Source organism: Paramormyrops kingsleyae, chromosome 13 (assembly GCF_048594095.1).
Source record: "Paramormyrops kingsleyae isolate MSU_618 chromosome 13, PKINGS_0.4, whole genome shotgun sequence".
Lineage (NCBI taxonomy): Eukaryota > Metazoa > Chordata > Actinopteri > Osteoglossiformes > Mormyridae > Paramormyrops > Paramormyrops kingsleyae.
The window spans coordinates 26801563-26815477 of NC_132809.1; the positions used below are offsets into that span (position 1 = coordinate 26801563).

At 47.6% G+C, this 13915-nt stretch overlaps 1 protein-coding gene across 6 annotated transcripts in view; it reads left to right on the forward strand.

The window, feature by feature from the left end:
* The window catches only part of ano5a (anoctamin 5a), a 34621-nt gene that overhangs the window by 6685 nt on the left and 14021 nt on the right, over nucleotides 1–13915 (forward strand). For 2 of the 6 annotated variants that reach the window (XM_072698489.1, XM_072698490.1), the window contains exons 2-5: nucleotides 3635–3693; nucleotides 7544–7591; nucleotides 8715–8756; nucleotides 11972–12085. In XM_072698489.1, coding sequence (XP_072554590.1) covers nucleotides 3635–3693; nucleotides 7544–7591; nucleotides 8715–8756; nucleotides 11972–12085 — 263 coding nt within the window. Of the gene's footprint in view, nucleotides 1–3634; nucleotides 3694–7543; nucleotides 7592–8714; nucleotides 8757–8948; nucleotides 9698–9721; nucleotides 11186–11971; nucleotides 12086–13915 lie in introns of those variants that run through there. The other 4 variants (XM_072698491.1, XM_072698492.1, XM_072698494.1 and 1 more) reach the window with 4 other exon arrangements.

Consider the following 13915-nt stretch of genomic DNA (forward strand, 5'->3'; position numbering starts at 1 on the left):
TTATTGAGCTCATTAAGAGAGTTCATCCTTTATCAGTGGAAGATGATATGCGACAGTGTTGTCTTCAAAAAGCCAGATCTCTTGGTCATGCAGTGTGTTTCTGCCGGATTTGGTGAGCAGGGCCCAGATTAAGAAGTTTACCCAGTGATTGAACGTCAAGTTGTCTCAGCAGTTAGAACAGTAGGGGCTGTAGATGAACCTTGTTATTTCTGACAATGTTTAATGGTATGAAGTATGAAAATAATATAAAACTGGGTTCTGAAGAATGAACTGGTAATTAGTAATCCAAGTACAGTCGTTCCTCGTTTATCGCGGTTAATCCGTTCCAGACTCTACCGCGTTAAATGAATTTCCGCAAAGTAGGATTCTTTATTTCTTTATTATTTGGCTGCACCTGGCGTTGAAGGATTTGTGGAGGTGCTCGAATACATAGGCCTACAGTCCATAGGTACAGTAATTTTAATTTTAATTGTAATACCGAGGTGTATAATTGACTCAGACAACCGAGCGTGCGCTGTATCATTTTCACTGTCTATCAACGTTTTAATGAATAAATGTATTTGAAAAGACCGTGATAGAGTGAAGCCGCAAAAGTCGAAGCGCGAAACGGCGACGGACGACTGTACACATTTCCGAAGCAGCTAATATCTAATATTTGCCGCAAATCTGACCTCAAATCTGAATTATCGTGTGTTTGATTCTGCTGTTTCAGCCTAAAGCAGTGAACCAGACCAGAGGCGCTCTCTTTGGGAGGAAGGAGTTTATTTCCAGATGATGTTCAGTGGTGCAGTAGATGTTGTTACATGCAGCCTTCTCGACTTGTGTGATAACAGCCTTTTTACAGAGTCTAAGATAACAGTTCATGATTGATCACAGCCCGGATGAAGCCACGTGATAAAAGGGTAGGAAGCAGAAGATGGTGATGAACGTCTCGGTCCCTTGACCGTCCTACCTAGTGGCAGCCTGACTGCTCAGTCTTTGTTAGCTCGTTTGCATTGGACACAATGCCTTTTGTTCTCAATAGGGAGTGAGGGCTGGGTGGTTTTCTAATTACCGTTACTGTTGCCACACAAGCTGGGATTCCTGTGTTACAAAGTAATAGAACAGCCAGTAATATAACAAAGTAACACAGCAAAATCCTACACGTCTACCGCAAATGGTGCTGATGATAGCATCTCAAGATGGCTCTTCTGAAATGCCAGCTGAGTGGAGGCAGGAGGAACATCTCCGCCGTGCTGTGCAGGGGCGTGGTGTGGGGTCGGGCTCTGCGCCGTCACCTTCCCCATGCAGAAAGAAAAGCAGCCCAGTGATGGCATGGCTCACACTGCCTGCCCTCCTGGCTGGTTTGGGATCAGCCGTGCTGTGTCATCCCCCCTCCCCCGGCCTGTTTGGGAGAGACTGCTCCGTGCCCCCCCAGGCAGTCGCTCCTTGTCTGCAAACATTGGATGATCATGGGAGTTTGTGTCACGTAGATCTGCCCCTTCAGGAATATGCCTTGAAGGCACCCCCCCCCTACATGTCTATCCATGCATCTGTCTTCTAACTGCTTCTCTTGGTCGGGGTAATGGGGAGGGAAGGGGGGGTATTCCAGGCAGCTCAGGGCACAAGGCTGGGGTACACCATGGATGGGTTGCCAGTCTGTTGTTGTATGCATGCATTCACTCGCACAACGACACACTGTGGGAAGTTTATATCCGCACCATTAATTTTAAATCTAAGATTTGAAGGGGAGTGTTACCATTATTTTTAGAAGTTCTGATGGGTTTCTCTGTAATGGCCCAACAGAGGTCAATGGGCTTGCTATGGTGGCGTTTTTAGGCTTGAATGACACCGGTGGACCACTGACGTCATAAACTAAACTCAGAATGAGACTTTTACTGGGCAGACAATCAAACAAAATGAGAGAGAAAACATTCGCACTGAGTCTGAGACCATAATCAGAGGAGCTTGGAACAAGACAGGCTGGTCCGGAAGGGAGCAGGGACTGCGGAGTTTACACGGGGAACACAAGCAGGGACTGCGGAGTTTACACGGGGAACACAAGCAGGGACTGCGGAGTTTACACGGGGAACACAAGCAGGGACTGCGGAGTTTACACGGGGAACACAAGCAGGGACTGCGGAGTTTACACGGGGAACACAAGCAGGGACTGCGGAGTTTACACGGGGAACACAAGCAGGGACTGCGGAGTTTACACGGGGAACACAAGCAGGGACTGCGGAGTTTACACGGGGAACACAAGCAGGGACTGCGGAGTTTACACGGGGAACACAAGCAGGGACTGCGGAGTTTACACGGGGAACACAAGCAGGGACTGCGGAGTTTACACGGGGAACACAAGCAGCGACTGCGGAGTTTACACGGGGAACACAAGCAGGGACTGCGGAGTTTACACGGGGAACACAAGCAGGGACTGATCAGTCCCGACCTTCTGGGAAGATTTCTTTCTACTGGAATTCCCAATTATGAATACCATAGAATGCTTTATGTTAACTGTCCAATAACAACACTACAGGCAGTCATATGACTGCACAGCAAATTTCCCATGGGATTATGGGAATGCCGCCTATACTCTGGGGTAAATATCACGTCATCATTGTCGTGCCTGTTTGTTTACAGGTAGTTACAGTCAACAGTGTGCCATTCTGCTGTTAATCCGATCACATGCCCCCTAATGAAAAGGCTTGTAGCTGATCTTCTGCCTGTGGGGGTCCTGCCCGTCTATCCCTGAACTCCTAAGCCCTAACTATTATGGCTCCTGAACCCATCCCTAACCCTAACCCCTAACCCCTAACCCCTCACTAGTGTCTCCGAGCTGCAGGTCCAGGCGGCGCACATGAACACTCGCACTTTCACTGTGAGTGGCTGGAATTTGATGTTGGGTGGACTGGCTGTTACTGGGTATTTCCGTTTTCGTATCCTGGGAAACAGCTGCGTCCTGCTGTTTTTGAAAAGGTGCAGGTCCTGAATGCATCACAAATGGCCGACTGCGATAACAGGAGGTTTGAAAAAGTGTAACCTCTGACTGCTAACCTGTAATCCACCATACTGCAGCATAAATATGCTTAATCTCAGATACAACCTGTGTTGCTGGTTTTGGGGGGGGGGGGGGGGCAGGGCATTTAAAGATGGAGCCTTGTAACTGAGCTGGTGTGCAGAATGTGTAATCTGCTGCCACGGGAAGTATGAACTTTTAAAGGTGGCAGGGGTATGTGATTCCTGGGTCACACTGTGTGAGGGTGGGGTGTCAGTATGGAGTGCTGTCCTAAAGGTGGGGTTAGGGTGGGATATCCTCCCCCCCCACCCTCTTTGTCTATTTTGAGACATTCCCCAGAGAACAAATCTGCCCTGAACCTATAAACAACCTTAAACCTTTCCAAGAAATGTGGTCACTCGCTGACGCTCATTTTTAGGGTTGGTATTTTTCTCGTCCTGCACGGTCCCACTTCAGTGACCCAGAAGCTCCGTCCTGCAGCCGTCAGCTTTACATATTCCTCCCCACTTTAAGTGGTGTAGTTGCTTATGAACCATGCTAATTAATTATCGCCCAGCGAATCGCCCTCTTCCTGCATTTCAAGATGGCACCTGCACAGTATGGAGCAGCTCGTCCTAATCGATCTCCTCTTTTCCACAGAAGACTACGGCCACAGCTTAAACTCCACCTCTCCCACACAGTCGTCCATGGTGACCAGGGTAAGACCCCCGATACCTTCCTTCACCCCACCCATTATGGGCACACAAGGAGCTGTCGAGCAGAGCTGGTTGTGTTTGCTATAAAATTAGGTCTGTTTCACTGCTCTCAGTCTCTCCTTATTGCTTCATGCTGTATTATTTGTTACTGCGGACAGGTATGAGTTTGCAGAGGCTTAGCAGCGCATGGAATCTTCCAAGCTTCTGTCCCTGAAGTGCTTAGATTGCCATTTGAGGGTGGTGTGTGTTTGTGTGTGTGTGTCCACAATGTGATAAACACCTGTTGTTTTGAAGTTGTGGGGACCTTTTTTTTCAATTTTATAAAAATCCGTGACTGCAATCAAAAAACTAAAAATGCCAAAAGACTTGTATTTTGTTTCACTACTTATGGTTAAGGTTAGGGCTGGGCTGAGTTTTCCCCCATAGAAATTAATAGAAAGCCCCCAGAAAGATATAATTACAAATCTGTGTATGTGTGTGTGAGCTTTTTGCTGTTCCTCACCTCCAGTCTTTGTGGTTCTGGTTCCCTGCCTCTCACTGCCAGTTCTTGTTTTTATACAGCTCTGTCCCTACGGTCATGGAAATAGACTTCTGACACATTTCAGGCACGTGTTTTTTTTTTTTTTTTTTTGCTGTTCCATTTTCTTCAATTCCTCTTGGGCCTCACCATACAAGTCCAGACAGAGTACTTTTATGCTAATGTCTCCCTTACAGATCAGTTTAAACATCACACTTACAGCGTGTGGAACCTGGGGGCTAGACATAGAATCTCTCCTGTGTTTCAGGACAGTGAGAGTGCCTTTAAATTTTATGATCCGTTCATGACAAATGAGAGGTATTTTCCGGCTTGTGTGAGTACATGTGTCGGCTGTGAGTCACAGCGTTGTGAAACCTTCACTTCCAGCTCACCCTAACCTTCCCTTATCTCCCGTCTCCATGACCTCTAATATCGTAATCAGTCCCTCATCAGAACTTTCTTGTTTTGATTTCCATAGTAACAAAGTTCCCGAAGACAATGGTGGGGTGACCCACTAAGGGTGGGGGTGACTGACTATATGCCCAAGTAGTACAGACTACTGAGGGCTGCTACAGTCTATAGAAATTTTGGTAATATTTCATACTGTAACATGTTTGTTCTATGGTCATCTGTGTGTGTGTGTGTGTCTGTGAATTTTGTCCTGTTCTTTTCCAGTTTAAAGTATATATCTGTCAATGAATGAATGTTACATTTATATAGTGCTTTTCAAGACACCCAAAGCACTTTCTAGAACCAATGAGGAGCCACTTCAACCACCACCACTGTGTAGCACCCAACAGCAGCCATTCTACACCAGTACACTCACCACAGAGTAGCTAAGGTGGTGAAGGGGCGGGAGAGAATTCACCAGTTAGATACAGGGGATGATTAGGAGGCCAGATCTGATAGGGTCACAGTGGGCAGCTTTAGCCCGGACATCGGGGTACCACCCCTACTCTTTCAAAAGAACTCGGCAAAACTGGTAATGAGGTTGATTCATTAAATAAAATTGATTAACTTAATTATGTTTACCGGATCATGTATTCTTCTTAAAAGCTGTTTTTTATCATTTTGGAATAAAGAGTACAAATTAAACAATCCATGACCGATAAAATCATACCACCATTTTCAGTCTGGCTCAACATCCTCAATAACCCAGTAACTTTCCCATGCCTTCCCTTCCTCATTATGGGATGTAAATTAGGCTTCAGGACAAGTATGTGTAAAGCTCTCTGATGGGGCTTGGGTAGCTCTGCGCTATGCTAACTGTGCTCAGCTGTCTTCAGGGACCCATTCTTCCAGGTGGTCAAACAAACAGTATGATGTAATTAAGGAAAGGAGTGACCAATGAGGTTTGGGGCGGGGCTCTGCCGGCCCAGTGAGGGAACGTGCACTAGCGGAGCGAGCCCTGTGGTCCTGGAACCTTCAGTGTGTGTCTGTGTAGCTGGGCTCTCAAGAGATTGCTGCTCCATTGAGTTCAGCGCTGGCCCCAAAATGGGTTACAGACGGCATGGGTTACGGGGCTAGGGGTCCGATGCAGATCCATTGCAAAATCGTACACTATGGTCAATTCAGTGATACAAGTTAGATGAATCTGCAACTGTGGAAAGAAGCTGCAGTTCCTGGAAGGAATCTGCACCAGCGCAAACATGCAAAGCCTGGACACCGACAGCAGAGAGAGGATTCAGACCCCCAGCCCAGGATGTGTGAAGCTAATCGTTGAGCCGCCCTCCAGGACTCACTGGATACCGTGTCATTTCCCAGAAGCTCCTCTCTGATTCTTGGCTCCGTCCGCATTCCTTGTTTACCCGCCACCTCTCTGGTTTAACACCAGCTGTGGTATCGGTTTAACTCCTGTGCACCGACATTGCTGCTGTTGGTTGGGGGCCCTGTTCCAGATGCTTCTCTGACCTGTGAATTTTAGCGGCTGTGTATGCCATGAGCCCCCGCTTCCCTGGGGGTGGGGTGGGGGTCAGTGGCATGAAGGAGCCGTCTATTATAAAAGGTCCTTCCCTCAGGGGCTGTGAGATGTTCCCTTCGCGTCCATAGGGCGGGCGGGTGGGGGGGGGGGGGGTGGAGTGGTCGGGGGTGGTGTTGTCATTCCTGGTCAGTAACTCTTCTGGGATTGAATGTAGATCGTGCTGGTTCCAGGACGTCACCAGTGTCTTCTGTGTTCGTTTTGGTTTGTTTGGCCCTACGGCTACAGTCTCAACCAATAATTCATTTTAATACATATTTTATTGAGGTTCTGAAAATTTGCATTGTCCTCTTCAGTCATTATTCAGCTGGACCGTTTCTTTTTCAAACGGTCGTCAAATATGTCAACAACCAGGGCAACAACAACACAAATGACAGTATGAGACTCCAAGGCAGGATACCCTAATGCAAAGCCACAAAGCTCGTCTTTGTCCGCTGTATCTTGTGGTAATTCAAACGAGAGCTGCCACATTTCATAGAATTTCTTCATTTGGTCATGTGGAGTATAGCTGAGTTACTAACACAAACCAGTCTTTTGACGACAATGGCTTCCTGTCAGTTCAGATGTTGAAGAATGCTTTCCCTGTGATAACCAGTTTTGAAAGATCGGTATATTGGAAGAAAATATCAATAATTGATTATTTTAATATTATTTTCTATCATGTAAAAGCGCACATCCACACTGCATTGAACAATTCAGCATTTTTCGTTTGTTCAGTTTCTGTTTGGGCACAAGTCTTATTAATGGAGATAAAACACTGGGCTAAAATGAAGACCCAACTTAATAAGAACCCAAACTGCCTTTTTTGTACTGGGGGCAGTTTGGTAAGACGATGCAATGCAACAAAGTGCCATATGTGTCAACTTTTTTCCCCACAATAACATGGCAGTTGTCGTTGTCACTGCCCTCTACTTTGCTGTGTTGCCTCAAAAGGGTGAAACTCACCCAGTACTGCATGTAAACTTTCCGGTTGCCAGACTTGTCAGAACGCTGTCACGTTTCAGAATGCATTTCTTTGCCCGCAGTGGTTAATACTCATTCCTGCCTGGAGTGTTTGGATAACTGGTGTCTGCACAGACCGCTTATGCCTGCTGCTTATCACTTTCACACATACCACTGATAATTTTCCATAAATTGATAAGCGGTCCCAGCCCTATTTAGCCCTCACAAGCTGGACAGTTTTGGAGGTTTATAGCATGAGACAGACAAACCATCTTTGTTTTCTGGCTTTTCTTCCTGTTCATCACCTCTGCCATCAACTATAATACTGACATTTCCCCGTTCTGCCTCTGAGGGGCACTCTTGTCTTCCCCAGTACTAATCCATATAATTTTGTCTCCCCCCCCCGTTCCACGCAGAGTGAGGGTGACGCCATGTCCGCCTGCCTCCTCTCCCAGATGCCCGGGGTAAGGGAGCACAGTGTGTGTCCCGCTGGACGGTGGTTTGCATGACCGAACACGTGCACATGTCAGTTTGCTGCCCCCATGTTGAGAAAGACCTCTATGTTGCACTGGGTGTGGTATTTTTTTTTGGGGGGGGGGGGCAGTAATGAGGGCCTGTGCCCCTCAGCCTAGTGTGAGGCTGGATTCTAGGTTTTTTTTCACCCCGGTGGGCATAAGAGGGGCCGTAAATCATACAGGGGGATCAACCTGATCAACATACAGGCTGTTTTTAACTTTGTACCTTTAAATTAGCGTTTGAAAGCAGCTCGGCTCCAGTGGACCAAACCTAGCGGTCATGTGTGTCCTGGTCTTTATATCCATCATCCCTTTAATCTTCTAGATACTGTAAGTAGTTTAGTCTTTTTATGACTTTGCTGTACATGCAGAGTCAGAGTGGAGGAACGCCCCGACTGGAAAGCCGTGCTTCGCTCGGCCCCCGTTGCTCTGGACGCGTCTCCGCCCGCTGCGGTTGCTGTAATTACAGGCTGGTGGGGCCACGGAGCAGCACAGAGCTCCTGAGCGTGATCCACCAGCAGCCACAGCCTTTTTAAATAGAAGCTGAATTCGTCACAGCTGTTACCAGCTGCCGTGTCACATGCAATGCCCCCCCGCACCGCCTGCCCGCCTTGCCCGTCTGCTGCGTGGCCGCCGAAAGCCAGCTGGAGTGACGTATGCGCTACGATATGCCCCCTTATGGTGGCCAGAGGCTGCGTTCACTTCAGAATGATGTCGATCGGACCGCCCCCAAACCGGACTGCCGGGCCGACTCGCCCTCCCTGGGCCATTGGCTTTCATGTGTTTCTTCCAATGTCTTTCTGGGGATTAGGTCTCTCCTTTGGTTAGTCCTTTAATCATAGCGGCCAGTGATCAGACAGTGGGAGATTTCCGACCCACATTGCCTGGGTGTGTTCTTGTGTCCTTCAGTTTTTCTGCATGCAAATTTGCTACGCGTTCCCTGTGTGGTCGTAGTGAGGGGACAAATACATCCATCCTTTCTCTTCTTGTGTTAAATTCCATGCTTCTCCAAACCGGACCCCCCCCCACCCCCACCCCAACCCACCTGATTGATTGTTTGATTGTCCCACAGATATGGAGGAAGAGGGCATTGTTCCTCAAGTTTCGCTCCAGGGTAGGACACGGAACACGAGTAGGCGCCTGTGCTGGGCTCTCGTGTCTTCGGTCATGACATGGCTTGCAGTTTGGTGTGTGCCGTCTGCATGAGCAACCCCCCAAATCCCCACCCCCCACCCCCCGCCTCCCAGATAGTCAGATATCTACCTCGTGAGGGGCCCCTGGTGAACTGTCACGAGTAACTGCCAGTGATACTGTGTGGTACTGTAAAGATGTTGGCCGTGCAGAAATGCACCTGTAGCTAAAAATATGTCTGCTGCGATCCAAAGCTGCTTGATTGTAGGATTGTGAATTACTGCAGTCCGTAAATCAACCCTGCTTGACCTTCTCTGGTGATTAAGAACGGTGACAGCCCAAACTTACGCTGTTGCTTCAGTAACACTTTTGCGGCCCTGGACCTACCTGCATGTGACAGAATTGGGCATTTTCTGTCTCTTTGACAGTGAGTGTGGATGTGCAATCAGCAGGAAGGGGCTAATCCAGCCTGGGTCATGTGACCTTTGTTTGTTTGGGCCACACGCACGCACTTGCTCATTTATGAGTGCCTTTTAAAACAGGGTAACTATGTTTATAGTATTATAACTATTGTAAATCTGCAGGGAAGTGAGTTTTTTCAAAACGTTGCTTTGTGTTTTCTATCAGCATGTCATTTGCTTGTTTGTAGCAATTAAGTTGTACATTTTTATAATGTTTTTTACATCATTTTGATCCATCAGCATCATGTTGTTTGACTCTGTTTTATAGCGGCAATAAAAGGAAAATATTAACTCATATTGCCATGCATGTTTCTATCAGTTCAGTCTGGATCCCCTCAACCTTTGGTCTGTGGAAGGAGCCTGAATTCTAGCTTCATCTGTAAACCAGCCAAAAAGAGCAAATCCAAAAAGGGCTCCTGTGGTTTGAAATGGCTTAGATGTCCCAGGGAGTTAAAAGTGGAGGGTAGGTGTGGCCCGGGTAGGCCTTGGGTCTAGACCGCCCCTAATCACAGGCCTGTGCTGCTGCCCAAACCTGTAAATATCTCTGCTAACGTAAACATAATGGGGAGCATCTGTCTTCTCACACTGCTCTCATTGAAGCTCAAGCAACCGGGCGCTTTGTGCTGTGTGTGTGTGTGTCCATGCGCTAACTCAGTGCGCTAACTCAGTGCGCTAACTCAGTGCGCTATATACATGCTAATTTGGTATGCATGCCTCATGCTAACTCAGTGCACTAACTTCATGTACTAATTGCGCACTAACTCAGTCCGCTATCACAGTGCTAAATACATGCTAAATCTTTGCTGTAACTGCACACTACCTCAGTCCGGTAATTAATTCTGTACGCTAACCCTGTATACTGACTGCATAACCATTGAGTGAATAGAGTTAGTGTCATTGTTTGTATTATTGTTTGTTTTTTCATTGCACTGCAGTTCCAATATAAATGATCATTTTTTTGATATATCTCTAATTCATATCCCATTTATCACCTTTTATTTTATCACTTCTATCACCTGTCTGTCACCTTTCAATTTATATGTACATGTGGTCTGATTGTTATGCTCTGTGGTGATTTTTAGACCCATTTTATGTGAAATATATTTGCCTCACACCAAGGTTTTGCATAGTGTGGCCTCCCTAAATGTCAGTATCAAGTAAACGCTATCAGCCAAACACTGTAAGCCTCCAGATGAAAGGTAAGTTCTGTTAGACCATCAGGCTCCTGAGATCCAAAGTTGTGTGGAGACTCGAGGTTTAGAGAGGAACTTCTCTGGCTCACCATGATACGTACAGCAGAGTCCCTTTCAGGTCACCCTGAAGGCGTTAAAAACGGCGATCTTCATGAAAATTTAACACGGAAACACAGAGGATTTTTCCAGACAGGCTCAAACTCAGAAAATGAATTATTCTTATGCATGTTTGTGTCTGATGCATGTACAGCAGTGGGGGGCGGGGTTTTTGGGGAGCCTTCCTCTGGGGGCATTCCCTGCTGTACGATGCCCATCTCGGGTCCCATGACTGGCACCTCCCTGCTCCGAGGCTGCAGAGGCGAGCCCGGCTCTTCCCAGCTCAGATCAATAGCAGCCTGCTGGATTTCATCTGGTTTAAGCTATCCCAGCAGAGTGTCTTAAAGGGCCAGCAGCGAGAAATTGTTTAGGGGAGGATGCCTCATCCAGGGAGTCTGTAGGGCTGGAGGGTGGCACCTTGTCAGGGAGCAGCTGTATCTGCACACGAGCTCTGTAACATTGTCCCTCTGCATTGGGCTTCTGGTAGGACCGTAATCTCAGTATTCCAGTGTGTCAGGATGGGAAAGTAAGCAGCCATCTGTGTAGGGGGAGGGGGTGGAGCTATGAGCTTAGGGGAGGAGCCTCCAGTTAGCTCATTTCCCGGCCGAGGCAGCGGCCCGCACAGAGTGCTCGGATCGCAGCAGCTCGTGATGGACACAGGGGTAAATCGCAGTTCTTTTTCCCTTTCAAGCTGCTTCTGTGCCTGACTGTGGGCAGAGGAGCTGGGCTAGCTGGCTATGGGGGGGGGGGCTGAAGGAGAAGCATACTTTCTGGATGTGTTTAGATCCTGAAATAGCAGCAGCAGCAATGGCGGCAGAGGGCCAGGTCCCATCTGTCTGCCCGTGTGCCGTATGGCAGCAGAGAATGCTGGGAGCTCTGTAGCCACGCCCCTATGGCACATGCCACTGCGGGAGATTTTGGGGGTGACCAGCACCATGTTGGAGCAGACCAGCTCTCTTGGGAAAGAGGGAGGACTGGGACATCTTGGCATCCAGCTGCTGATGCCAGATCAGCTGCTCATTCTGCATAAATGTGGTTACAACTACAGGACAGCGGGTCAGAGAGCTGTGTGTTAGGTTAGCTTTTGGTTTGGTTTTGGTTCAGCTTGTTCAGCTGTGTCCATGTTTTTCCTTGTTCGTTTTGCTAAGTACGTGGTGCTCATGTGTTGTGTGTCATGTTTGTGAGCTCATGTGACCATGCCACCCTCAGCGCCCTCTGCCAGGCTGTGATCAGGGGGGGTTAGGGGCTGGGGTGGGGGTGCCACTCTATTGCGTAATTGGCCCAAACGGAGAGCACTGTCTGTGTGCTGACACTGCTCAGGTGTGCATTTCCCATCTGCGTCCGCTGTGGTCGTCTCCCGTGTGTGTCTAAGAGTACACGCATGCATTTGCAGTGTGTGTGCATGTGTGTTTGATTTCACTCCCCTCCTGTTGACTGTCACCCCACAGATCGACAAGCACCCCCAGAGTAAAGACTCTGTCTTCTTCCGGGATGGCGTGCGGAGGGTCGACTTCGTCTTGTCCTACATGGACGACCATACGAAGGACGGGGAGAAGAAGCTGGTGAGTCCGTCGCCGCGTTTGGGAGAGAGCGGTTTCATTACTGCACCGCTAGTCACATGACCAGTCACATGACCAGTCACATGAGTCAGCAGGTGCCAGTGGTTCATAACATGGATCTTTTGAAAAGGCTTTGGGTTCAGGCCTGGTACAACTGCCAAACCCAATAAAGATGTTTACACCCAGTTACTACCTTGTTATACTGTACTTTCATTCAAATAACAATATAAAATAATATAAAAACAGTGGTTTCAGATATGTAGTCACATTGTGAGCAGAAAGAATTGGCAGTTCAGGTCTTCAGCTTACGATGGCGTTACCTTCCAATGAACCCTTCATAAGTGGAATATATTTAAAGTCAAATATGAATATGATATGGTTTGATTTGGCAAACGAACAAACAAACAAATAAATAGCTACTGTTACCTATGAGTAAATAAATAATTAAGGTAACTAAATGCCAGTAATTAAAATGTAAATAAACAAATACAAGTTTATAACAACATAAGAAATTTACAAACGAGAGGAGGCCATTCGGCTCATCAAGCTCATTTGGGGAGAACTTAACTAATAGCTCAGAGTTGTTAAAATCTTATCTAGCTCTGACTTAAAGGAACCCAGGGTTTTAGCTTGCACTATTCCATACTCTGACTACACGCTGTGTAAAGTAGTGCTTTCTCAAATTAATTTTTAAATGTTCTCCCGTTAATTTCCACTCATGGCCACGAGTTATTTGGCTAAACACAGAAACGTCCGATACATTGTTAAATGATGTATGAGATGTTTACGCTACAGAGACTGTAAGCATGGCGGCATAGAAGCTGCCATTGCTCGGCATCAGTATGAAGGATCATGCTGCATATCGCTCGCTTGGGAACTAAGCGACTACTGAGTGTGCTTTGCTATTTCACCATCGCATAGTCTACATATCGCAAGTCATCGTTAAGTGAGGGGCATCTGGATAAGGAAGTGGTCCGTCTCAGCCTGTCCTATTAAGGAGTCTCAGGTTCCAGTCTCTGTGTCACTGATATTCGGGGAGTCGTCCAGCATCCCTCTGTCACACACCTACAGCCAGCTTGGCCTCTGAATAATATCGACCAGTCCTGATCTACAGTGAAGGCTAAACGGTTCCTTTGCTGCTCGGTTAGTTGATTTAGGGAAATCGCCAGGCTGGGATGAGATCAGCACAGCTGGTGCGCCTGCTGTGGTTTGTGCTGCTGCAGTTCGTCTTCCGGATCATTCTAATCCCCATCTGAAGTCGGAAAGACATGTTTGCATGAAACATGGTGCTGAGGCTGGCCAGTGGAAACGGCACTTCGCTGTTCCGCATGGCACTGATGCTTAGGCTTCAGGCAAATGATGGCCCACGTTGTTCCGAAAGGCCCAAGCGTGTCCCATGCAGGACTGAACCCATATGGTCTTGGTTACATGTAAACACATTGACATGACTTTTCCTACCGACGGGCCTATAAAGCCTTCGTTTGTTAAGCAAATTCATAATGGTAATAACCCGGCTGTGTATATTTCCAGTCTGGTGTCAGCAGCTGTACAGGTCTGTTTACTATCTGCCCCTGCCCCCCCCCGACCCCCCCCACACACACACATCCTGTTGTTGCCTTGCTGCTTGTGACCCCTCCCCCGTGATGATGGGAAATGCCCCTCATTCTCACAGCACTTACCCATATCGACCAGCTTCCTTTCATTTTCTCCCATGAGCCATTCTCCTGCAGAGCCCCCTAGTGCCGACCCGCAGAACAGCAGGAACATTACTGTCGGAACATGCAAAGTTTTTAATTTCAGTTACTCATATTCTCTAAATTAACTTGGCCTCAA